Consider the following 26,785-nt stretch of genomic DNA (forward strand, 5'->3'; position numbering starts at 1 on the left):
GCCGCCGGGCGCCCGCACGTCCGACCGTCCGCGTCCGCGTCTGCGTCTGCGTGTGGCGGCGAACATGGCGGCGTCCGCGCCCGGCCTGGGCGGCGCTGCGGGCCCGGGCCCCGAGGCCGGGGACTTCTTGGCGCGGTACCGCCAGGTGTCGAGCAAGCTGAAGAAGCGGTTCCTGCGGAAGCCCAACGTGGCGGAGGCGGGCGAGCAGTTCGGGCAGCTGGGCCGGGAGCTGCGCGCCCAGGAGTGCCTGCCCTACGCGGCCTGGTGCCAGCTGGCGGTGGCGCGCTGCCAGCAGGCGCTCTTCCACGGGCCTGGGGAGGCGCTGGCGCTCACCGAGGCCGCCCGCCTCTTCCTGCGGCAGGAGCGCGACGCGCGCCAGCGACTCGCCTGCCCGGCGGCCTACGGGGAGCCGCTGCAGGCCGCCGCCAACGCCCTGGGCGCCGCCGTGCGCCTGCACCTCGAGCTGGGCCAGCCGGCCGCCGCCGCCGCCCTCTGCCTGGAGCTGGCCGCCGCCCTGCGCGACCTGGGCCAGCCGGCCGCCGCCGCCGGCCACTTCCAGCGCGCCGCCCACCTGCAGCTCCCGCAGCTGCCCCTGGCCGCGCTGCAGGCGCTTGGCGACGCCGCCTCCTGCCAGCTGCTGGCGCGCGACTACAACGGCGCCCTGGCGGTCTTCACGCGCATGCAGCGCCTGGCGCGGGAGCACGGCAGCCACCCGGTGCCGCCGCCGCCGCCGCCGCCCCCGCCGCCGCCGCCGCCTCCGGGGCCACAGGTCGGGCCCGGCGCGGCCCCGGCCCTGCCCGCCGCGCTGCTCCCTGCGAACGGCGGCCCTGCGCCCGCGCCCTCTCCCGCCACGCTGGGCGCCTTCTCCGACGTGCTGGTCCGCTGCGAGGTGTCCCGCGTGCTGCTGCTGCTGCTGCTGCAACCGCCGCCCGCCAAGCTCCTGCCGGAGCACGCCCACACTCTGGAGAAGTACTCCTGGGAGGCTTTCGACGGCCACGGGCAGGAGAGCGGCGGCCAGCTTCCTGACGAGCTGTTCCTGCTGCTGCAGTCCTTGGTCATGGCCACCCACGAAAAGGACACGGAAGCCGTCAAGTCGCTGCAAGTGGAGATGTGGCCACTGTTGAGTGCCGAGCAGAATCACCTCCTTCACCTGGTTCTGCAAGAAACCGTCTCCCCCTCGGGACAGGGCATCTGAGGACTCACGTGAACGAAGGCACTCGTTGCTTGCTACCAAACGTCGTGCGTCTCCCTTGGCGTTTCGGGGGGAAATACAAGTCGGGGATGCCGGCAAAGTTCTACCTTGGTTTCTCGTCCTCCTCTGGCCACTGTAGCAATATAGTTCACTGGGTGGTACCCGTGTCCCAAAGACTGACTTCCATAACGGAGGGAGGGAAAAACAACCAGGACAACGTGATAGAATGAGAGTGGAAGACAGGGCTCTCTTCCCCAAGGCTGCAACATAAGAATGAGAACCCTCTTGCGGCGCCTGGGGTGGCTCAGTCCGGAGTCTGATTTCAGCTCAGGTCATGATCTCGCTGTTAGTGAGTCCGAGACCTCCCCCCACCACCTTGGGGCCCTGCGCTGACAGCTGGGAGCCTGCTTGGGATTCTCTGTCTCCCTCTCTGCCCCTCCCCTGCTGCACCCATGCTCTCTGTCTCAATAGAAATAAAAAGAACCCCGTTTATCCCTTACTTCTTCCACCCAACTCCCCCTACATCTTTGTGGCAGAGGATTTCATGTTTCACAGTTCTGCCGAAATACTTAAGCTATAGGATTTTTTTTTTATCGTGATCTCATTTCTTAGCGTATATTGACGTCTATCTGTGGGATCACCCAAGTAGTTTCATCTGCCCCATGCATATTTGTGGGAATCATTTGATTAGTACATTGTTGTTGCTCCAGCCCTAAATCCACAATAAAGCCATCCTGGTGCCCCTAACCTGTGGTTTAGCTTTACTTCATCTATAACATGGGAATAGCTTCTCTGCCCATCCAGAAGCAGGAGGTAGAAAAACAGTTCTCCTTCAGGTCCATGATGCATTCATTCATTTGAAATGGACAGTGTGCCTGGGATTCAGGCTGTGCCCCACAGTGAATCTACAGAGATCATTTGCGATGTGGTGCTTAAGTGGTCCTTACTTAAGAGAGCTACCATGCAAATGTGTCTGGTGCAAGGTTGGGGGCGGGGCGGGAATGTTCTAACAAATGTGTTTAGCAAATGTGTCGGTGTGCATTGGAATTCACAGTTCTGGTTCCAGGTTCTATTCTGAGAGGTATGCCTAATCCATGTGACAATCCTGTATTTGTAGTAGGGACCTTTCTGTACCTCTTATTTAACTCCAATGTGTAAAACCAGCACGGTTCTTTGGTATTGTGTGGTCATGTATGTGAAAGACAGTGTCTTTGTTCTGCAAGAGCAGGGTGGTATCCCATTTCAAAATACTACATTTCCAAAGCTTTTTGGTCCGAATGTTACATGCAGACATTACAGTCTGGGGGCTTTTTCAATTCCATTTTATTTTCTTCACGGTGTTGGGAGTGATAACGAGAAGTCTTCAGAATAGAATCTTCTCAATCATTCAGGTTTGGGAAAATGCATCCTTTACGCTGAAGTTGTGTACGGTACTAATATTTTGGAGTGAGATTTAAGGGCACAGCTTGGCGGTAGATTTGCCTTATTTTGTGTGCATTGCAGGGGATATGTACAGGTTGTCACCATGAGTTAAGTGCCGCAAAAGGGGCGGGACTTTTAGCGTATTCTTTCCTACTTCTGTTTCAACAATGTGGGAGCAATAGGTAAGGAAATGTGGGACAGGCCCATCTGAGACAGACTCAGCCAGCATTCCTGTGCTCTCACTTGTCTGCCAGGAAGGGTCTTTCGGAGCCCTAAAAACGTCATCCAATTTTTTGCAAAAGTGGCTAGGGTACCAGACACATGGCAAGATGCTCAACATCGCTCATCATCAGGGAAATGCAAGTCAAAACCACAGTGAGATAGCCCCTCACACCTGTCAGAATGGTTAAAATCAAGAGCACAAGAAACAACATGTTGGTGAGGATGTAGAGAAAAGGGAACCCTCTTGCACTGTTGGTGGGAATAAAAACTAGTGCAGCCACCCTGGAAAACTGTGGAGTTTCCTCAAAAAGTTAAAAATAGAGCTGCCCTTCAACCCAGCAATTGTGCTAGTAGGTATTTACACAAAGAAAATGAAAATACGAATTTGAATAGATATATGCACCCCTATGTTTATTGTGGCATTATTTATCATCGTCAAAATATGGAAGCAATCCAAGTGTCCATCCATAGATGAATGGAAAAAAAAAGATCTATGTATAGAAGTACACATATGCACACACACACACACACACACTGGAATATTAGCCATAAAAAGAATGAAGTCTTGCCATTTCCAACAACATGGATGCATCTAGAAGGCATAATGCTCTGTGAAATAAGCCAGTCTTAAACTGGAATTTACAAAGAAAGTTGTTAGGTTGCATGCTCTTTCCTGCTTTTGCTTTTCCTGGTGTATTCCTCTCCATCTGTGCTACGGGCCTGGCTGGCTGCCTTACTGTTTTATGACAAAAATGTTTAGGAGTTATGGAATGTGGCTGGTGCTGGTATTTGGATTTGGGCTCCAGGAAAAGCCTCCTTAGGCCTCTGGTCTAACTCCTTGCCTTGAGGAAGTGGTGGGAAGGGATTACCAGAGAGCCTGTGTTGGGTATATGAGTATAATTTTAGGAAACTTGAAGGTTGTTTTTATTTGCCATTGGCTCATTTATATATCTCCCTCAGAAACTTCATAGCACAGATATTTGGGCCAAAGCCAGATTTCAGGAATTTTGACAGACTTTGACAAATCACTTGGTAATTATAAATAAAATTAACACTGTTTTATAACATGACCAAAAATAAATATTTTTAAAAGACATGAGTAGTCTTCTTTTTAACTTGAAAAGCAAAGGGAAAGAGCCACATCAGTGAAATGCTCATTGATAATTCAAAATTAACATTTAAATTATTATAAACTATTGACAATATAGGTGCCTAGGTGGCTCGGTTTGTTTAGTGTTAACTTTGGCTCAGGTCATGATCTCATGGTTTGTGAGTTTGAGTTCTGCTGTAAGCACAGAGACCACTTTGGATCCTTGTCTCTCTGCTCCTCCCCCACCCCTCTCTTGCAAAAATAAATAAACATTAAAAAATTTAATAAAACTACTGAAAATAGTGGCAGTGAAGCAGCGATCCTTAAAGGGCATTGCAATTCCCTTTGCCCCATTTATGTGGGACTTCTATGATGAGAATATCGCTGCTGCAACAATATTTAGTATGTGGATGATACGAAGATGTAAAAACCTTTGAGGACCTCTACACTGAAGGTCAATGACTAAGACTGCAATCTGTTGATTAGAGAAGGTCTGGGATGGAAGGGTTCTGGTTCATGTTAACACTCTAGGCATCTCTGCTGCCATTAGAGTAGTTCCTCATTCTGCAAACTCTTTCTGTAAAGGAGCAGATGGAAACATTTTAGTCTTTTCAGGCCCCAAATGGTCTCTGTCCCATAACCTTTGTGTTTGCGACTTTAAACATGTAAAAACCATTCTTAACTCACAGTCCATACAAAAGCAGGTGGTAGTCCAAATCCATGGATGGGCTCCAGCTTACCCATCCCTTTACTAGAACCTAGAACAGTAGTTCCTGAGTAACTGTTAAATGAATGACCTTCTTGAGAGTAGTTAATATTGTATCATTATCACTGAATGAGAAAGACTAAAAACAAAAGAACTAGTCATTTAACTCGAGATTCTAGGAAACAAAAAATAAACCAAAAGAGAATTAAAGAGAATTTTAAAAGTTTTGAGCAGAAATTAATTGGAAAACAAACTTCAAGTCTATGTTTTACTTTTTAAATTTTTATTTATTTATTGACAGCATAAGCTTGGGAGGGGTAGAGAGAGGAGAGAGAATCCAAAGCAGGCTCTATGCTGACAGCACGGAGCCCAACGCGGGGCTCAATCCCCTGAACCATGAGACCATGACCTGAGCGGAAACCAAGAGTTGGATGCTTAAGCGACTGAGCCACCCAGGTGCCCAAAGTCTATGTTTGATTTTAAGACCAAGAGTTGATTCTCTGAAAATCAAATAGAATAGACAAACATTTGCCCACTCAGATAAAGGGGAAAAAGAGAGAGATGTGTGCATGTAGATATGGCTCTATGACATAGGCAGGGAGACAGAAGTCTAATGTATACAGTCACAGCAATGAACTACAGGGAATAGAAAATGAGAATATCAATATTCAGATGAGGATTGCAAAAGATAGCCAGGCCACTAAATAAGGCACAAAGCTCTAGTGGCATTTCCACCTAACTTTCATTAAAGACATGATTACTATATTAATTAAACCATTCTACTTTATTTTCAAGTTCCATATAACTCTCATGCCAAAACCTGATAAACAGAGCCCTTGAAAAAGGTAAACCAGTTTTACTGATTAGTATAGATAGAAATATTCTAAATGACGTGTAATCAAATTGCATCCAGCTAAGTTTTAAATGATTATTACACTATGAATGAGAGTGGTTTTCCCAGGGATTTCACAGTGCTGTGCTGGAGCTGTCTAGTCCTGGATTGTGAGAGCCACTTGTGCACGTCTGTTCCCAACTCTGCATTCAATGCCATTAAATCATCGGCTTGAAATCAGGTCTGATTGGACTGTTACAAATCAGGTATGATAATGAGTATTTATAGCATGGAAATGAGCAAACGCTACAAATCAACACCTTTCCCCCCTAACCGTCCCCCATTTTGCTTCTGAGCCAAGTGTTAAACATTTGCCAGCACACCACTGGATGTTAACTGTATTTTGACAATAGGAGAGAAGAAATGTGATCATACCAAAGATGCTGAAAAAGCATTTGATGAAATTGTGCAGCCACTGCAAATAAAAAGGAGTGGAAGGAAATTTTTTATTGTGGTAGAAAGTATTTGTTTGAGGGGTGGCTGGGTTGCTCAGTCGGTTAAAGTGACTGTCTCTTGATATTGGCTCTGGTTGTAATCTTGCAAAGCGTGGAGCCTGCTTGGGGTCCTCTCTCTCCCTCTCTCTCTGCCCCTACTCTGCTTGTGCGCTCCTCTCTCTCTCTCAAAATAAATAAATAAACATTAAAAAAGTATTTGTTTGAAACAGTGAACATTATGTTAAAGAGTGAAATATGGGATCCATTCACAGTAAAGTCAAGAAAAGATGGGCTTATTTGTTTTACATATATGTCTATATATGTGTCTCTCTGTGTGTGTTTATGTATACTAATCACAAAAGCATTTAGGGTAATTGGTACTTCTGTTTACCAGGTCCTGCCAGCATAACGTCATCAATGTAATGGGCCAGTGTGGTGTTCTGTGGGATGTCAACACGTTTGGAGTCCCTTGGGTGTATATTATAACAAAGAACAGGAGCCGGCATTGTCCTGAGACATGAACAGTAAAGTTAATACTCCCGATCCTACGTTGTAAGTGCAAATCTATCCTGTTTTTGCTTATCAATGGGAATGAAGGAAAAAGTATGCTCCAGGTCAGTGTCAGGTGCCTGGGGCTGTGTTAATTTGCTCTGGAGAAGATGCCACATCTGGGATTGCAAACTTTTTGTCATCACCACCTGACTAAATTTGTGATGATGTGTCATTTCCTCATGACTCATCTGACTTTTGTAGTGGCCAAACAGGGGCCCTAAGGACACGAGACACTGGCTTGTGAGGCAACAGTTGCAGGTGTAGTCACCAGAAGACTTTAATGCAGAGAAAAGAAAACTGCCTTGGAGGTTGTGGAAAGGTCGCTCCCCAGGCAAGGGGATTCAGGGGCATTTGGAGGCTGGCGGTTCTCAGCCTTATCCATGTGTGTGTAAATCTGCCCACCCAGGTCTCAGAGCTCCCCTTCTTTCCACTTAGCATAAGAGACCCGGTGGGGTTGACCATTCCATGGCAAGTCTGTAATTCATATGCTCAGCCCTTAGACTTGGTCTTAAGTCTGCGTATCTGTGTACAACCACAGGATGTGGCAGTGTCCTCCAGAGCTCCATGGATGTGGCCCAATTCTATATGTACATCCACGGGTGTTCTTCTTTGTGTATATTCACAATGTTTAACATTTAATTTATTTCCTCTACGTATGCCGTAAAAATAAGGGCTATGAAAGGTAGACAGGTCATTCTACAACCAGGCGATGCTATAGTTATCACCATACTGACTAAATGCCCCTGTCAATTTAATCTCCCTGGGTTTTTGTCACCATCTGTATCTCATCCCATAGCATCACTGGTGATACTTGGATGACAGTGGTTTACAGAAAAGACCACAAGTTCCTTACATTCCTCCCACTGAGAAGTGGCGTCTGTCTCTTCCTCTTGAATCTGGATAGATGTGTGACCATCAGACTGTGAGAATCCCAGGCCTCATGGAAAGGCCATACCGAGTTACTTCCCTCAGCAGCCGCAGCTGCAGCCCTAGCTAGGTCAGTCAACACCAATTATCACACATGCAAGTGAAGATGCTTCCAGATGCTTCAAGCCCCCAGCTGTCAAATCTTCCCAGCTGAGGCCCCAGATATTGTGGAGCCCAGACAGCCACCCCTATTGTACCCTGCTAAAAGTCCTGACCCATAGAATCTGTGAACAAAATGGTTTGGCATTAAGTTTTGGGGTGGTTTGCTAGTCAGTGATAGTAACCACACCAGGGAGAGAAGAAAGCCACTGTGAAGGGAGCAGTGACCTTCAGTGGAGAGATAAAGCCAAATCCTCTAAAAGGAGGGCACGAGGAGAATAAATATCATATATGTATGTGTGTGTGTGTGTGTGTGTGTGTGTGTGTGTATCAAGTAAACTGTGCACCCAACATGGGGCTCAAACTCACAACCCCAATATCAAGAGCCTGTTGAATGAAGGGTCTTGTGATCACTTCCCAAGGTTTCCCCTGGCCCTTTATGTGGAAGACACAGATCTTTACCTCCATTAGGGTGTTGCCCCCATGAACTCAAGTCTTCAAGCTACTGCCTGCTGGATATTCCACCTGATGGCCCTATTGTCATCTCACACTTAGAATATCCATAAGCAAACTCATAATGTTATCAATCCACTCAGTCCCGAGTCACAGACTTCTGTCAACAGAGCATACCTCTTCATTTCTATTATCTAGGAGATCTTTGATGCTACTATGTTTTTATCCAGACATCAATAATCACTCCTATTGCCCCAAAGTGGAAAAATCTTTTTTGGAGTTAAGTTTGTAGAAGGTAGGAGTGTTTGTCCCATATCTGAAATCTGTCAGAAGCTCTTTAAAACACTCATGCATTCTCTTAAAAGAACTCATGACATACCATTAAGGTCCCAGTGGAATTCCCTCGATAACTCTGCCACTTCTTTCCATCAAGACTATACATGATGATAAACTGAGAGATGTACAGGCTGGACAACTTCTGACGGGCGCCCTGGGTCATGATGCTGTGAATGATCATTGGTGCCAACAGATCCACCTGCCAATTAAAACAACACTTTATCTTAAATGTATGTAGCACCTTCTGAAATTCATTATTGGCTTAAGAAGAATCTACATCAATACAGATATGCTCAGTATCACCTTGGACGTGCAGTGAAATAGACGGCAACGTTGGAATGTGGATGTGTGTGGAGCGGGGAGATAAATGATGGGAACAAGAAGGAAAGGGCTTATTGGGTTCTCAGCCTACTTCCTGACACACCAGACCGCTTCCAAATCAATGGGCCTTACTTCCTGTACCTGCATCCCGTGTGCTGCACTTAGGGACCCACATAACCTAGTGCTTTGCCTCAGCCTCAGCGTCAGCCTCAGCAAAGCCGATTTCCTCCCCTCTCCCCAGACCAGTCTCCATCCCAACATCACTATCAGTGATAGACCGCTGTCTCTCCTTCAAGTGTTACTTCAGAAACGATTTCTCCTGGTTAGCCTTCCCTGACTTGCCCAGATATATTTAGTGCTCCTTTCTCTATACTTCTGTTTCACTTTGTGTATAAAACTTCATGAGAGCATATTATTGCATTATATTATAAAGCTTTCTTTACTTATATTCCTTCATTGTTAGACTGTGATCCTTAAGGCAGTGAACCTGTTTGAGTCACCTAACCTCTGTGTGTCTCAATTTCTTTATATGTAGAGTAGAAATAATAATGGTGTTTATCGCAAAGGTTTACCAGAGGATTAAGGGGTTAATACATGTGATGTGCTGAGTTCAGTGCCTGGCACATACTAAACACTTAATAAATGGTAGCTTTTATTTTATTTTTATGTTTTTATTTATTTATTTTGAGGGTGGGGTGTGGCAGAGAGAGAGGGAGAGGGAGAGAGAATCCCAAGCAGGCTCCATGCTGACAGACCTGGGGCTTGATCCCATGAACCATGAGATCAGGACCTGAGCCGAAATCAACAATCAGAAGCTCAGGGGCACCTGGGTGGCTCAGTCATGTGAGCGTCTGACTTCGGCTCAGGTCATGATCTCACGGTTTGTGAGTTTGAGCCCCACATCAGGCTCACTGCTGTTGGTGCAGATTCCGCTTCAGATCCTTTGTACCCTCTCTCTCTGCCCCTCCACCTGCTCATGCTCTGTCTCTTAAAAATAAATAAACATTAAAAAAAAAGAAGAATTGGGGCAGGAGGACACCAGGGTGCCTCAGTCGTTTGAGTGACCAACTCTTGGTTTTGGCTCAGGTCATGATCTTGCACTTCATGAGTTTGAGACCCATGTCAGGGTCCACGCTGACAGTGCAGAGTCTGTTGGGGGTTTTCTCTCTCCCTCTCTCTCTCTCTGCCCCTTCCTGGCTGGTGCTCTCTTTGTCTTTCTCTGAAAATAAATAAATAAATAAATAAATAAATAAATAAATAAATGGAAGCTTCACCGACTGAGCCACCCAGGCACCCCTAAATGGTAGCTTTTATATTCTCTCTAGCTGTAGACCTAACCTAGCATCTGGTATAATACTGATGCACAGGAAATGTTTTGGAATGAATGAGTGAATAATGGCAGAGTGGTAAGGAATAATTGGTTCTTTTTGTTTGTTTGTTTTTAAAGAAATTTGTTTGAAGTGAATAGATGTTTGAATGATAATGTTTATTATTTTTTAAATATATATTTTGAAATTTTATTTAAATCTGAGGCAGTTAATATATCGTGTAGTATTGGTTTCAGGACTGAATTTAGTGACTCATCCCTTACATATGACACCCACTGATCATCCCAACAAGTGCCCTCCTTAGTACCCACCTCCCATTTAGTCCATCCCCCTACCCACAACTCCTCCAGCAGCCCTCAGTTTGTTCTCTGTATTTAAGAGTCTCTTCTGGTTTGTCTCCCTCTCTGTTTTTATCCTAATTTTGCTTCCCTTCCCCTATGTTCATCTGTTTTGTTTCTTACATAGGAATGACTGGTTCTTAAGAGAGCACAGGCTATGCAAGCATTAGAAGGAATTGTGGCATCAGCGCCCTGATAAGCAAGTCCAACTTAACTTCTCACAGATGCCTGGCACACTCAGATGGGACTGTAATGACACTCGAGCTTCATAACTAACTGTCTCCTTCAGTAAGTGCCATCTATCTATCCATCCATTCATTCAAAGAAGATGTTTTTAGCACTTGTTATGTGCTAAGCACTGTTCTAGGTACTGGAATTGAGCAGGGAACAAGAAAACAAAAGCCCTGCCCTAATGTAACTTACATTTGAGTTAGAGAAACAGACTACATGTTATATAGATGTTTTTGTTTACAGCATCACGTAGCAGTAAGTACAGGAGAAGAAGAAGGAGGGCTGCAGGACAGAGAGTGGCACAGTCTTCAGAAGCTATAGCACTATCTGCGCCCTGATTAGAAGATACTTTCAATTGAAGACACTTTAGTTTTACTCTTTGTGTCGGGGCATAAACAACTGTAAGTACGAGGGGCAAAACTCATGACTTTCGTTGAATTGAGTTGTACTGTTTTCTATGTTGTGTATGCGAGGTCTCTTTTGGACCACTGACTATTGCACTTTCTAGCAGTTGTAAGAAAGCCTTGCCAGCCACCCTTTCCACCTGCGTTCTGCAACTGATGAATTCTTGGCAAACCGCCAGTCTCATCTACTTCACTTTCTTGTGCTTCTTCTCTATTATAATTGGAATCTCAGAGCGACTTGGCATTTACAGTCAACATCTTCACCTATGTATCCAGCCATGTATTTGAGTGTGACAACAGGACACACCTCTGTATGAGGGAGTAAGCAAAGCAGTAATGAGTCACCGGGTGCACAGATACAAACATGGCAGCTAGACATCTCTGACTGCCAGCCTGGCTCCCTAGAACCATTTCTTTTTCTTTCTTTCTTTCCTTCTTTCTTTCTTTCCTTCTTTCTTTCTTTCTTTCTTTCTTTCTTTCTTTCTTTCTTTCTTTCTTTCTCTTTCTTTCTTTCTTTCTTTCTTTCTTTCTTTCTTTCTTCTTTCTTTTTGTAAGTGAACATAACTTTTTATTTCCCTTGGATATTTATTGCATAAAGTCATCAGATCATGAAAATGTGTATCTGGGCTTCAGTAGAATATGACGGCAAAAACAAAACAAAACAAAAAACAAAACCTTCAGGATGAGGTGATTTAATACAGATTGGATGGTAATACAATTAAGTGAGGATTTGTGGTTCAATTACCATAAGCAAACCATGGCAGTTAACAGATGCTTATCAACCTGAAGGGAGCATTCTAGAAACAGTATAGTATAATGATTACAAATTAGGCCTCTGGAGCCCAACTATCAGGGTTTGAATTTTGGCTCAACCACTTACTGGCTGTGACTGGGCAAGTTATTTAACTTTGTTTGAGCTTTCTTACCTGAAATGACAATGATAATGACAGGTGTGGTAGGGATTTACTAGCTTGATTTGTTTAAAGCACCCAGTAAGGAAGCCCTGTGTATATCAATATTTTGATCATGAATTTGCTAAAGCATAAAAAAGCGTATTGATCAAGTCAGTAAATTATGTGAAACTGGAAAGAATAAGACAGTCTTTGGGAGACAGAAGCTTGGCAAGCTGTAACAATTGGCCAAATCTAAGTGGAAATGTAATGCTGTGTATTACTCAAGTTCTTGGCTGGGCACAGAAAAGGCACTCCAGTTACTAGTCCTGGGAGGTCATGTGCAGTTAGGGAGATAGAATTCCCCAAATGGAAATGAGAATGCTGTTCCAATAAATAGATAAGTCAATGGAACACCACATGCAGGGCACCCAAATGGATGATGGTATCCACTACCCAGGGATACATGTCGGGTTGAAAGTGATAACCGCGGAAATACAGGGTGAAAACATGTGGTTTGGCCGCCTCACAAAGAAACAGACATACTTAGGAATCAGTGAGCGCCAGTTCAGGCTGAGCCACAACCGGCCGTGCTGACGACCAATGAGCCACTGTGACATTGAGAGATGTGCTCTTTCCAGGTCTCACTGGTGTACCACTTTATCTCTCCCCAATCCCTATTTAGTATTTTAATCTCAAGAAAACAGGAGCAGATGCTGTCTTGCAGCAAAGGAGGGAAATGTATAGGTAATGGCGTTGGTAAGCTCAGAAGTCAGCAGCACGAGGACCCGATGTGGGGAGACAAGGTGGCGGGGTGTGTGTGCATTCCCTGCTTTGAGCTGTAAGTTCCGGACATGGAGGTGCGTTAGAGGGTTGAAAACAAAGCTGGAAGCAGTCACGTTTTCTCCCTTTCCCTGGGTGGGCTCTAGAAGGAAGCTACGCTTGTGGTTAGGCAGAGGGCGGAGTTGGCATGAGTTCCTATATGTGTGCCCTTGAAGGGTCACAGTCCCGACTTAGCACATGCTCATTTGGTAGCATTTTTAGCTATGTTGGATCACATATATCATTAAAATGAATTTCAGATGTTTCTTTTTAAATGTGGCTACTGGGAAATGTTGACTGACACCCATGGTTGCATTTGTGGTTCGAAGTGTGTTTCTACTGGGCAGTGTGGCTCTAGAGGAAATGGGGAGTGAGCAGATCTGAAAGACTTTGTCATTTGAAAAGAAACTGAATGACCCTAAAGACGCTGTTTCAGTCACCGGTTCCGTTTGTTTCCCATATTGGACTAACATATCAGCATACTCAATTCCATTCCCAAATCATTATTCCTCATTGTCTTTGTACAAATCCTAAGCCACTGTGATCTTTCCTGGTCTGTTACTTGGAGTTTGACGACAATGACTACGGCTTAAAGCAGATGTGTAACGTTTTGAGCTTGCAAGAGAACACATGACATGATTGAACACAAGGTACTTTCTAACCTTGATCCAGGAAATGGGGTCCTTGGTGCTCCAGGCATTGATTGATCCAGAATAGTGAAGTCTGGCCAGCTTTGGGGCCCACTGTCCTTTGCCCAAGAAAGGGGAGAGAGATTAGATTCAGCTGGGTTGGTCCTAGACACTTAGGAAATAAACTTTCTCTCTTGAGAAAGGGTACACCTAGCTGTGGAGAAGATAAAGGCATAAAACATAGTAGGATTTTATTTTCTAAACTTAATAATTTTGTTTATTAATACCTCTAATTAGCTGACACTGGAATGTGTTACCAGTACTATAGAATAATATCATTATTTCTTTATTATAAAATGTATGTTCCTGGTAGCAAAGTTAGAAAATGAAAAATAAAAATAAGACACAGGGGCTCCTGGGGGGCTCAGTCGGTTAACCGTCCGACTTCAGCTCAGGTCATGATGTCACCACTGGTGAGTTCGAGCCCCACATCGGGCTCTGTGCTGACAGCTTGGAGCCTGGAGACTGCTTTGGATTCTGTGTCTCCCTCTCTCTCTGCCCCTCCCCTCCTGGAGCTCTGTCTCTCTGTCTCTCAAATATAAATAAATGTTAAAAAATTAAAAAAAATAAGACATAAATAAAAATAAAAGTGAAAAAAGTATCCGTTTATGCAGAGAAAAATAATACAATTATGCAGAGAAAAATAATACTATTTTGGTATATCACTCTCAAGCTTCATTTTCAAAGGGCATTTTGCTCCCTCTAAAACAGGGATTGACAAACTTTTTTGTGTAAATGGCCAGATAGTAAATAATTTAGGCTTTGCAGATCATCTGGTCTCTGTTTCAGCTATGTAACTGCTGTTGTAGACAATTATTAAGTGAGTGGGTGTGGCTGTATGTACCCATAGAAGATTTTATTTACAGACACTGAAATTTGAGTTTCATATAACTTTCACATGTGATGATAAATAGTCTTCTTTTGTTCTCTCCCAATCATTTAAAAATAGAAGAATGATTCTTAGGAACACTTGGGTGGCGCAGTCATTACACATCCAACTTCAGCTCATGTCATAATCTCACAGTTTGTGAGTTTGAACCCCGCATCAGGCTCTGTGCTGACAGCTGACAGCCTGGAGCCTGCTTCAAATTCTGTGTCTTCCTCTCTCTCTGCCCCTCCCCTTCTCGCACACTGTCTCTCTTTCTCTCTCTCTCTTTCAAAAATAAATAAACATTTAAAAATAAAATAGAGTTTACACTTAAAAAAAAAGAAGAGAGGCATTTATGGAGCAGAATTAACAGAAGTAAAAAAGATCTAATCAGTGCAGTTCTTGTAGACAAAAAATGGTATTTACCATACTGTCCTGAAGCTGTGATCTGGAAATCTCTAATGCGTCCTGAAGCCATTCCCAGTGGAATCTGACACTCTGAAATCAAAGTGGAGGAACACAACAGCTAGACATACAGAAAATGTAGCTTCACAGATGCAAGTCAATGAAAACGGGAGAACACCAACAAATGGTCATATTTTTACTGTTCACGATGTGCCAAGAACTATATTAAATGTTTATTGTACTCTCTGTCTCATTTAATTCACTCCAATAGCTAGGTGCCACAAGTATCCGTGTCCTGCAGCTGAGGAACACAATGGCTCTCTTACTTGCTTAGGGTTAAATATCAAACTCTTCCAGGTGATATTTGTAAGTTATCTTTGATAACTGAACCAAAATTAAGTTTCCCAATTTGTTCTTGGAGCTTCACTGAGTTGTGAAAATGAAGATATTTTTAGCACTGGTTTGTTGTATATTTACAGCTTCGGGTTCAAAATGTTCGAAGCTTCAACCATATCTGCCCTTCTCTGGGGACTCTGATCATTTGTACCAGCAATATTCACTTTAGATTTGGAAATGACCATAAGCTTGCATTGATTTCTTGACAAAGGCAAGCATTGGAGGAAGGAGGAAAGCTGTATGGAAGTAGGCTGAGGCGGGGCGCCCAGGGTGGGGCGACGCTCAGCCGGTTGACACTCTGACTCCTGATTTTGGCTCAGGTCACGATCCCCGGGTCTTGACACTGACCCCTGCGTTGGGCTCCACACTCAGTGTGGAGCCTACCTGAGATTCTCTCTGTCTCTCTGCCTCTGTCTCTGTCTCTGTCTCTCCCCCTCTCCCCCATTTGTGTGCTCTATTTCTCCCTAAAAAAAAAACGAGAAGCGGGCTGACTAGGAAGGGGGCGTCTGCGCACAGCGCTACTCACTCGGGCTGTATACCAGAAAGAGAGTGCTCATCCCAGCTTGCAGGTGTTCGCCAATTAGGCATTCTATCCGCCAAATTCCAACTTTGGATGGTAGCATTTCCACTGTCTCAAAAACACCTTATCAAAAACAAAAGGAACAAAAAATGATTTCTTTTTGCTAAAAAAAAAAAAAAGACTGGCAGATGTATTGGTTTATGCAGAATATCAAAGGAGATCTACCTAAGTCAGTTCTATCACCCTCGGACACTCAAACCCAAATTGCTCGCTATGTGAGCCCTACAGTTTGGAGGCACCGGGGATTGAGTCATGGCAGCCCCCACCCCTGGGAAATAGGAGAGACAGGGTGGTGGCAGCCTTTGCTGGTGCAGACAGGAGAAAGCCACTGCACTCTCAGGGTTTTCCAGAGACAAAGGTTTATTTCCCATTGGGCACATGTGAGCTCCCTGGGACAGGGAGGCCTGGGCAAGGTCCTCATGGATCTGGTCCACTAGGGCCACCTTGAGGCTAAAGTAACCTGGCAGCAAGAAGCTAGAGGTGAAGGCTGAGGGGCTGAGGAATGAGTCACAAGCGGCCAACTAGGATAAAGGTGCCCTTTAAGGTGCCAACTAGGATAGGGGTGCCATAAGTTTACCCTTTCCATGCTGGAGTTGAAAGCAGCTGCCAGGGTTGGGAGCAGGGGGACACACAATAAACACAAGGTAGAGGAAGAAAGGACTCAACTGTGCCTCCCTTTCCCAATGTAGGTATCTCGGAGTGGACACTGCTGCTTTGTACTTGAACTGTATTTGTGATGTAAAGTGACTGCAGGAATGTTTATTATGCAAGAGTGAGCAGAGAGGCGCCTGGGTGGCTCAGTCAGTTAAGCGTCCAACTCTTGATTTCAGCTCAGGTCATGACCTCACAGTTCATGAGATCGAGCACCACATGGGGCTCTGTGCTTGGGATTCTCTGTCCCTCTCTCTCTGCCCTTCCTCTGCTTGCGCTCTCTCTTTCTCTCAAAAATAAATTAAAAAGAAAACAGTGAGCAGAAACGTCATTGAACTTATTGGAAGTTTTACACAAGAACGGGGGAAGTTCATTCCCATGATGAAAGCTGATCAACATTATGAGTACTGCTTAATCGATATACTGGTTATATACATAAACAAATCACTCTATGGATAACTGCTAGTGCCGTGTGGGATCTCAGATGGGGAAAATAATCTCCTTTTCCTAGTAAAGTGCTGCAACATGAATTATTCCTGCTTTCTGTTCTGTTTCTTTTAGAGCACATTATCTGTATCTGAAATTATCATGCTCATTTGCTAAATTATTTTAGTATGTCTCTATAGAGTAAAGTGAGTTGAAGAAGTAAGTTACCTGAGATCAGGGAGTGTGTGTGCTCTGTCCTTGGATTGCTCTCCCAGTGCCCGGACCATTTGAGTGGAACAATAGGTACAGTAGTCAGAAAGAGCACAAACTAACTCATACCTGGATACAGGTTGTAGACTGCCATCTTATATTCCTCTTTTTTCCGTACAGTGAACACCTGCCCACTGAAATGAATAGAATGAATGTTTTCATTGCTCCCCATGCTGAGCAGATACCATCGGATCTTTTGATCCTGAGCCACTACCAAGCCGGGTAGTGTGTCCATCACATAGCCGTTGATTGCTGGAGGAGAACACGAAGAAGGCTGTTAAAACCTATTCTCGCGGCACCTGTGTGGCTCGCTCAGTTGAGCGTCGGACTTCGGCTCAGGTCATGATCTCATGGTTCGTGGGTTTGAGCTCCACGTCGGGCTCTGTGCTGACAGCTCAGAGCCTGGAGCCTGCTTCGGATTCTGCATCTCCCTCTCTCTCTGCCCCTCCCCTGTTCATGCTCTCTTTCTCAAAAATAAATAAACATTAAAGTAAGTTAAAAAGATCTATTCTAGAAGTTTCTTTCCCTCTACTCCAGTAAAAAGTATTGATTCCTGTGAGGATTCCACTCCCATACATACACTCCCAATTCATATACTGTGGAAACATCAGGCTCACGTCTCATCTGTTGTAGTGCTTTTCACACGGAGTAATATTTGGGTGTGGGATGCATTACCGTGGAAGCGGTACTTTTCTTTAAAAGTGGGATCCTCCTTCTGGATACTGCAGGGGGATCTACAGCTCCTTTCCATGTTTTCCGTGAAGTACCAGCTCTTAGTCTCATCAAAAATGGTGAAAAACAGAGCAAACTCCTGCACTGTCACTTGTCTCCCGTGAGCGGGGCTCAGTGTGTTACTGCGGCAGATCAGAAGGGGTCCAATCAAGCCCGAGTGCACGTCTTTTTCCTGAGAGAGAAGACATCAATCCTCCTTAGTAGATCCCAGAGTGATACCTCTCAAACACAAATATGATGGCACCTCCCCTATTTAAAGCTTTCCATTAAACTTAGGGTAAATACCAAAATTCTTGGCAGAGAACACAAAGCCCATCCCTTTTAAACCAGTAAGCAGCAGGCACAGTACACACTTACTTACCAAATCAACATCAGAAAAATAAGCCCAAGCCTTGCAGTCAAACTCATCTTCAGTGGGTGCCATCTGATGTTGTACTTTCCAGAAGTAAACTCTGGTTTCATTAGGATTGACAAACTTTTTTCTAGGTTCTGCTCCTTGCCTCTGATCTTCCTCATAAGAAATCAGGCTAGAATAGAAGGAGTAGGGACGAGAAGCCTGGTTTTTGAAAGTTACCTGCAGAGAAAAGAAGTGAATACAAATTTTAAAAAAGAATTCAAGTGTCATGTTTTAGGATCTTATAAAGTTCTTCGCTTAGGGTTTACATCCCTAATAGTAATGCCTATTTTTGGCTTTTCCCAAGTTTTAATACCCAAAGGAAGTGGTACAGAGGATGGATGTTATTAGAACCCAAAAGGAAGGATCTACAGAGGAAAGTGGGGAAGTTTTGAATTCTAAAATCTTTAAATCATGAATTGAAAGCTGCAAAAGAGAAAATTCCTAAATACTTAAAAGCAATCTGAAGTGAAAGGGAAAATATCACACCAGGGGTTTTAAGAGACCATAAGCCCAGGAATTGAATCATATGGTTCTTATGACAAATTCTAGGGTGAATGCATATGATCCTTAAAAAAGACTTCAGTTGTTTAAAAGTTAGACATGCTTCATATGACATATGGAAGCTAAAATCAGAATCAAGACAGAAAAAAAAATTCACTTGCAATCTCATAATCTTAGGTCCTTCTACATCCTTAATGTAAACACTCAATTGGACCAATGGATGACTATTTTTGGAAAAGAATAAAACTACTTTAATTTTTGGCTCACACAATGCATCAAAATAACTTCTAGTCTACAGGAATTACTGATGGAGTAAAAGGCTAAATGTTAAGAAATTAAACTGTAAAATAAAGTTGAAGAAAGTGTGATTTTAAGAAAAACAATCTTTGTATAGGGAAGGATTTTTATTTATTTATTTTAATGTTTGTTTTTTGGGGGGAGAGAGAGAGACACAGAGAGAAACAGAGTGTGAGTGGGGGAGGGGCAGAGAGAGCGGGAGACACAGAATCTGAAGCAGGCTCCAGGCTCTGAGCTGCCAGAACAGAACCTGACGTGGGGCTCGAACCCACGAACCATGAGATCATGACCTGAGCCAAAGTCCGACGCTCAACCGACTGAGCCATGCAGGTACCTCAAAGGAAGGATTTTTATAAACATAAAAGCTATGTAAGTGTCATAAAGGAAAGATTTATGGGTTACTGCCTAAAAATTCAAACCTGTTTTATTTAAAAAACCACTATATATAAAATTAAAAGACAACAAACTTGGAAAAATATATAACATATATGGTAATATAAATTGATAAGAAAAGCACTCCCTCCAAAAAATGTCAAATGGGCAAAGGACATTAACAGATAATGAATGTTTCTCTACATTGCTCTTCCAGAATTTTGTCCTGGTAAACAGTTGTGATTACAGCATTACTGAACTGTTGAAAAAATATCAAACTATTTAAAAGGTGGTTCAAAGTATATGGCTAAGTAAACCATACATTCACAGAACAGACTACTATGCCATCATTAAACAAAAGTATTTAGAAAGTCTTTTTAATGACATGAGAAATACTTACCACATGATATTTAGTCAAAAGAAGTAGAATTATACATTGTATAATTCTGAACCCATAAAGAGAAGGATACATAAGACAAAGATAACATACACCAAAATGGTAGTTATGGGATTATTTTTTAACTTCTTTATTTTCTATACTTTGAAATTTTTCAAAAGTGAGAATACATTATTTTTTTAAATTTTTTTATTTATTTTTGAGAGAGAGCATGAGCAGGGGAGGGACAGAGACGGTGACAGAGGATCTGAAGCAGGCTCTGTGCTGTCAGCAGCAAGCCCGATGTGGGGCTCAAACTCATGAACCATGAGATCATGACCTGAGCTGAAGTCGGCCGCTCAACTGACTGAGCCACCCAGGTGCCGAGAATACATTAGTTTTTAACTTTTAATTTTTTTAGTTTATTTATTTATTTTGAGAGAGACACAGACAGTTCGAGTGGGGGAGGGGCAGAGAGAGAGAGAGAGAGAGAGAGAGAGAGAATCCGTAACAGTCTCTGTGCTATCAGTGCAGAGCCCAATGTGGGGCTCAAACTCACAAAACTGTGAGATCATGACCTGAGCCAAAACCAAGAGTGGAATGCTCAATCAGGCGCCCCAAGAATACATTATTCTTATAATTAGAAACAATGTATATATATATATACATATATATATATATGATTAATTTTTTTTTAATTCCATTGTCCTTAACTCACCATGATATTGTCTTCAACTTCTGCTCTTATATATGGCCCCAAGAGTCCCAAGTGTTCATTCAGCTCTCCACGGTATAAGGGCTGAGTGAAGGATCCATCAGTAAATTCCTGGAAAACCACCTTCTTGAACTGAGGGACATCCCCACCTGGAGCCCTGGGAGGAAAAGCAATGTCTTCATGGACCAGGTGGGCAGAAAAAGCTCACATTCTTGCCCTCCCTGTATTTGAGACACACTTAGTAGAACTGATGATGAACTGGAAGTGTAATGGAGTGGAGAGAGGAGAACAAAGGATTAAAGAGAACCTCCAGGCTTCTGATTTGGGCAAATGGATGGATGGTGATGCAATTCACTGAGATGGGGAACCCCGGAGGACGAGGTGGTTGGAGTATACCGTTTTGAACACATGGATATCTGTGTAAATTCAATTGGCAAATACCTAGAGGCTGAGAGCTCACAAGAGATCTAGATGAACACTATCCATATTCAGACGATATCCAAATCAGGGGAGCAGCTTATCAAAGCTGATAGTCAATTTTGTTATGTCCTCATCTTATTGGATGACTAAGCAACATTTTGCATAGTTAACCCCTCCATCTTCCTGACATACTCTCCCTCCAGGCTTCACTAGTACATAAGTTCTATGAAAGCAGCGCATTTGTCTGTTTTGTCCACTGCTGTATTCCCTGCAACTGGAACAAGTGCCCGGCCCATAGGAGGTGGTCAAAAAATATTTGTTGGATGTTAAATGTATGTAGGGCTTATAAACTTATTCTAAATTTTTTTAAATGTTTATTCATTTTTGAGAGAGACAGAGAGACAGACACAGAATGTGAGCAGGGGAGGGGCAGAGAGAGAGGGAGACACAGAATCCGAAGCAGGCTCCAGGCTCTGAGCTGTCCGCACAGAGCCCGATGTGGGGCTCAAATCCATGAACTGCAAGATCATGACCTGAGCCGAAGTCGGGTGCTCAAATGACGGAGCCACCCAGGCGCTTCTCCCCCCCTTCCCCGCCCCGTCCCAGACTTTTGATTGAGGAATTATAAAGTCTCTGTTCACTCAGCCTGTAAGACACTTCAGCAGACCCACCAAGAAAGAAAACAACTGCAGATCATCACTGCAACTAGGTGGTCCTCTTGCACTTAAATTTTAGTTCATCCAATTCTTATTGTTCTACAGTTCTCCAAAGATTTTTAAAATATGGATTTTTAGCATTTATCTAGTTTTTATAGTTGCAGCAGGAGCATTGGCCTGCCATGACCTACTCTCTATCCAGAAGCTTTGGATTTGCATGGCGTGCCATTTTGCATCCTTTTCCTTTCACCTTTCATACTCCTATGCTTCAGCTCTGTAGCTTGGAAACAGCATCTAGTTGTATTTTGTTTTGTTAAGAAAAAGCCCAAATTGGAGTCATTTGTCACCAAGGAGAGCAAAACAAGATTCACAGTCTCAACCAATCCCAGGAATGTGACCTTTTGACACTCAATCTGAAATTTCCAGATCAGCATTAGTGAGGTCATCTGCATGATCAAAATCTTGTTCTTCCCTTCTCCCCAAAAAGCTATCCTGGGCTGAAGCACCCTTTTCTTGTGCTAATAACCAACCTCCTTGCCCCATCTTCCATTTGTATTGCTCCTCAGAGCATCTCTCTGCTTGCTAGATGGAATGCTGCCTAATTCATGATAATCTCATAAAGCACTTCATAAACTGATTTACTTGCTTGAATTTTGTTTTTTAACAGACTTGGTGGCAGCAACAGGCTCCAAAGTGAACCTCTGATGGCATTCCAAAACAGGAAAGTGTGGCACCCTGTGAGCCCTCTGAGTTCATTTTCTTCCTGCTTCCCGGGGTCGCGGTGAGTTCCTTAGTTGAGTTCTGCGCTTTTTGCTTTCAAGCTCCAAGTGCAACTGGCTTTCCAGTGCAGGGTTAATATAGGTCAGTCCTGAGTGACAGGAGGCTCTAACAAAGAGCCAGCCCTTGGTTCAGTCCCCAGTTCCATGTTGGAGTCCCTTCCCCGTTTCTAGTCTGCAGTCGTTATTGACTGGGCTCTGCTGGTTTAGTGCTTTCCTCAGTTCTATTCTACTGTCTCTATCAGTGGAGTCGGCCGGTTTAGTCCACGCTAGGACTTGCTGGATGTGCATGCAGGGACCACTATGGGCCAGTCTGCAGTAACATCTAAACCACAGTCTCTGGTTTTGTCCCTGGATGCCACGTTGGGAACTCGTAATGGTTTAATTTGCAATTCCCCCCGTGTTTGGAATTATTCTCCAGATTCCATGCTGGGAACTGCTGGTGGCAGCTGCAATTGTCTATTGGTTTGGAATCAGTTTGTGGTCTCCATTATTTTAGGCCTGTTCGTTTAATCCTGTCCCAGTCCCTAGTTTGTTGGTTACTGCTGGTGTCCACAGTTCTGTTCTTCCAGTTACTATTGCTTTCTATTAATGTGCATGTGAAGTAAAGGCTGTGGCAAAAAGAGTATCTCAGAAGTCAAAGAGCTTAGGCATTAGCTTGGCTCTGAGAAATTCAAAGAGCTGGCTAAACACATGGGATACTTTGTATCCAGAGAGCTGAGTGTGCTGTCTTCTGGCACACACACTTGTTTCACATATAAGAACTATAGTGCCAGAAGCTGCAGATGTCTAGCAAGGAGGCAAAATTTTACTAAAAACAACCTGGAATTATAATGGGTGTTATGGGGAATGTTCCAAAGACCCCAAATGTCCATCGACTGACAAATGGCTAAAGAAGATGTGGTATATATATACAATGGAATACTACTGGGTGATGAAAAAGAATGCCATCTGCAGCAACATGGATGGAACTAGAACGTATTATGCTAAGTGAAATAAGTCAGTCAGAGAAAGACAGATATCATATGACTTCACTCATATGTAGAATTTCAGAAACACAACAGATGAACATAGGGGAAGGGAAGGATAAATAAGATAAAAACAGAGAGGGAGGCAAACCATAAGAGACTCTTAAATGCAGACAACAAACTGAGGGTTGCTGGACAGAGGTAGGTGGGGGGATGGGCTAAGTGGGTGATGGGTACTAAGGAGAGCACTTGTTGGGATGAACACTGGGTGTTATATGTAAGTGATGAATCACTGGGTTCTACTCCTGAACCCAAGACTATACTGTATGTTAACTAACTTGAAATTAAATTAAAAAAAACAAAAACAAAAACAAATAGATAAGATCACTTAAAAAGTGCATTTAAGGGGTACCTGGGTGGCTCAGTTGGTTAAGTATCTGACTCTTGATTTTGACTCAGGTCATGATCTCATGGTTTGTGAGACTGAGCCCTGTGTCCAGCACTGCATGGGGCCCCGCATCAGGCTCTGCCCTGAGCTTGGAGCCTACTTAAGATTCTCTCTCTCTCTCTCTCTCTCTCTCTCTTTCAAATAAAAAAAGTGCACTTAAAAGCAAGAGCTCACAAATCAAAGAAACAAATTGGGTCTTGTATGTTAATTGTATGCAAAAACTTCCAAAAGGTTTCAAAATTCCAAAATAGCTTCATTGAATGAATCACTACAGAAGGTTAATGAAAAATTAAAAAGATTAAAAGTACCTAAAACAAAAGCTACAACCCAATTCTTTGGGGGAATTGGAGACAACTGCCTTTGTCTTGCAAATATCTGCAAGGTAAAAGGTTTGGTTCTATAAGTTGAAAGTTCACCTGCCCTTTCGCCAATCCTCCAAACCTTTGCTGGTTCCTCTCAAAATGCTTGAAAAGATCTGGACCCTGGAAACCGAATTCTCCTGTACTCAATCTGTGCCTTTGGGATGTAAATTTTCTATCTCCACCTTCTCTAGGATCTGAGGGCCATCCTTTCACATGCCAACATTAGGGAGAAATATCATCAGAAGGGAAGAAAAGGAGAGAGGGAGGTATTTGGAAATTAAGCCTAAATGTCCTCTCCATTAATATTAGTAAAAAGAAAACCTGTAAGATCTTTGTGTTTGTGTGTCCATCTATCTATATATCTGTTGTAAATGTGTCATGCTTTCCGACATCTGGGTGGTATTGCTAAAATTAATTTGTAAAAGAGCTCTATTTAGTTGGTTTGAAGGCAAACACTTATAAAGATTGGGCATTCTAAAACTCTCAAAAAGATAGACACTAGCCCAAATGTTTTTCAAGTTCATATGCTCTGGGATAATCTCCAGTCAAGTTGTTTCCATTAAAAAGTATTGTTTTTTTAAATTAATAACTTAAAACTGCAACACACACACACAAACCAATGGTCCACAAAACATTCTTCTCTTCTTCTGAGGATTTAGGATGCATTGTTATTATTAACCAGTCTTTTACCGATAAACTTAAATGGCCAATTGGAATACTTCTGAGATTGTTCTACCAATGATTAAGACTGAGGTGGCAGGTATTAGGTAGGGATTATATTCATTTTACTTTTTCGGCATACTTGGTGACCTCATTAGCCACAGAAGTCTTTGAGACACCCACAGCAACTGTGTCACGCTGGGAAGAGCAAAACGGCCCAAAGGAGGACAGCCCAAGAAGCACTCTACACATATGGGCTTGGCAGGAACTATATAAAAAATGGAAGCATTACCAAGTTTCAAAAGTTTGGGGCCATCTTCCAGCTTCTTTGCAGAACAGTGATCAATCTTTTTCAGGTCAGCAAACTTGCAACGAATGTAAGCTGTGTGACAATCCAGCTTGGATGGTTCAGAATAATCATCTGAGCTGTGAAGCCAGCTACTTCTACTGGTGGGTCATTTTTGCTGTCACTAGCCATATCGTTACAACAAACATCTTTGACAGATACGTTCTTTTAAGATTTTCTTATTAAGTAATCTTTAAACCCAATGTGGGGCTCAAACCCCACAACCCTGAGATCAAGAGTCGCACGCTCCATCAACTGAGCCAGCCAGGCACCCCTGGCAGATATGTTCTCAACATCAAAGCCCACACTGTCCCCAGGAAGAGCTTAACTCAAAGCTTCATGGTGCATTTCAACAGACTTGACTTCAGTTGTAACACTGACTGGAGCAAAGGTGACTACCGTGCCAGGTTTGAGAACAATCTCCACTCAGCTCACAAGGACAGTACCAATATCATCAATTTGGTAGACATACCAGAGGGGTAGACAAAAGGGCTTGTCAGTTGGATGATCTACTGAGAGGAGGCAATCCCGAGTTTCAAGCAGCATGGCTCCCTTGGCATAGCCATCTCTGTGGGTGACGTTTCATCCCTTCAATCAAGGCATGTTAGCACTTGGCTCCAGCATTTTGTCATCATTCCAACCGGTAATTGGCACAAATACTACTGTATTGGGGTTGTCACCAAATTTCTTAATATATGCGCTGACTTGCTTATCATTTTCCTTGCATCTCTTCTGGCTGATACTTTCCTTGTGTCAGTGGAATCTATTTCCTAAACAACAACAATTAGTTGTTTCACACCTAGTGTGTAAAGCCAGAAGGGCATGCTCATGGATCTGCCCATTCTTCGAGATACCTGCTTCAGTTTCACCAACAGCAGCAGCAACAATCAGGAAGCAAAATCAGCATGAGATGTGCCTGTAATCATGTTTTTTTTTTTAATTTTTTTTTCAATGTTTATTTATTTTTGGGACAGAGAGAGACAGAGCATGAACGGGGGAAGGGCAGAGAGAGAGGGAGACACAGAATTGGAAACAGGCTCCAGGCTCTGAGCCATCAGCCCAGAGCCCGACGCGGGGCTCGAACTCACAGACCGCAAGATCGTGACCTGGTTGAAGTCGGACGCTTAACCGACTGCGCCACCCAGGCGCCCCTGTAATCATGTTTTTGATGAAGTATCTTTGTTCTGGGGCATCAGCGATAGTCACATAATACTTGCTGGTCTCCGATTTCCAAGGAGAGACATCAGTAATGATACCACACTCACTTTCAGCCTTCTGTCTGTCCGAGATCCAGACATACCTGAAGGGGCTCTTTCCCATCTCAGCAGCCTCCTTCTCAAGTTTTTTTTTTTTTTTCAATATATGAAATTTATTGTCAAATTGGTTTCCATACAACACCCAGTGCTCATCCCAAAAGGTGCCCTCCTCAATACCCATCACCCACCCTCCCCTTCCTCCCACCCCCCATCAACCCTCAGTTTGTTCTCAGTTTTTAAGAGTCTCTTATGCTTTGGCTCTCTCCCACTCTAACCTCTTTTTTTTTTTTCCTTCCCCTCCCCCATGGGTTTCTGTTAAGTTTCTCGGGATCCACATAAGAGTGAAAACATATGGTATCTGTCTTTGTCTGTATGGCTTATTTCACTTAGCATCACACTCTCCAGTTCCATCCACGTTGCTACAAAGGGCCATATTTCGTTCTTTCTCATTGCCCTGTAGTACTCCATTGTGTATATAAACCACAATTTCTTTATCCATTCATCAGTTGATGGACATTTAGGCTCTTTCTATAATTTGGCTATTGTTGAGAGTGCTGCT

At 43.6% G+C, this 26,785-nt stretch overlaps 2 protein-coding genes across 3 annotated transcripts in view; one reads left to right on the forward strand and one right to left on the reverse strand.

The window, feature by feature from the left end:
* The window catches only part of F8 (coagulation factor VIII), a 131,574-nt gene that overhangs the window by 14,681 nt on the left and 90,108 nt on the right, over positions 1 to 26,785 (reverse strand). For both annotated transcript variants that reach the window (XM_043570610.1, XM_043570609.1), the window contains 8 exons: positions 20,338 to 20,491; positions 18,038 to 18,250; positions 17,620 to 17,848; positions 17,014 to 17,196; positions 15,544 to 15,660; positions 14,643 to 14,714; positions 13,322 to 13,407; positions 8,369 to 8,524 (listed from right to left, as the gene is read on the reverse strand). In XM_043570610.1, coding sequence (XP_043426545.1) covers positions 8,369 to 8,524; positions 13,322 to 13,407; positions 14,643 to 14,714; positions 15,544 to 15,660; positions 17,014 to 17,196; positions 17,620 to 17,848; positions 18,038 to 18,250; positions 20,338 to 20,491 — 1,210 coding nt within the window. The remainder of the gene's footprint in view (positions 1 to 8,368; positions 8,525 to 13,321; positions 13,408 to 14,642; positions 14,715 to 15,543; positions 15,661 to 17,013; positions 17,197 to 17,619; positions 17,849 to 18,037; positions 18,251 to 20,337; positions 20,492 to 26,785) is intronic.
* On the forward strand, positions 16 to 1,939 carry F8A1 (coagulation factor VIII associated 1). The gene has a single exon (XM_043570611.1). The coding sequence runs from the start codon at positions 65 to 67 to the stop codon at positions 1,193 to 1,195; it is 1,131 nt and encodes a 376-aa protein (XP_043426546.1). The 5' UTR covers positions 16 to 64; the 3' UTR covers positions 1,196 to 1,939.

The sequence above is a fragment of the Prionailurus bengalensis genome, chromosome X (assembly GCF_016509475.1).
Source record: "Prionailurus bengalensis isolate Pbe53 chromosome X, Fcat_Pben_1.1_paternal_pri, whole genome shotgun sequence".
In the NCBI taxonomy this organism is placed as follows: Eukaryota; Metazoa; Chordata; class Mammalia; order Carnivora; family Felidae; genus Prionailurus; species Prionailurus bengalensis.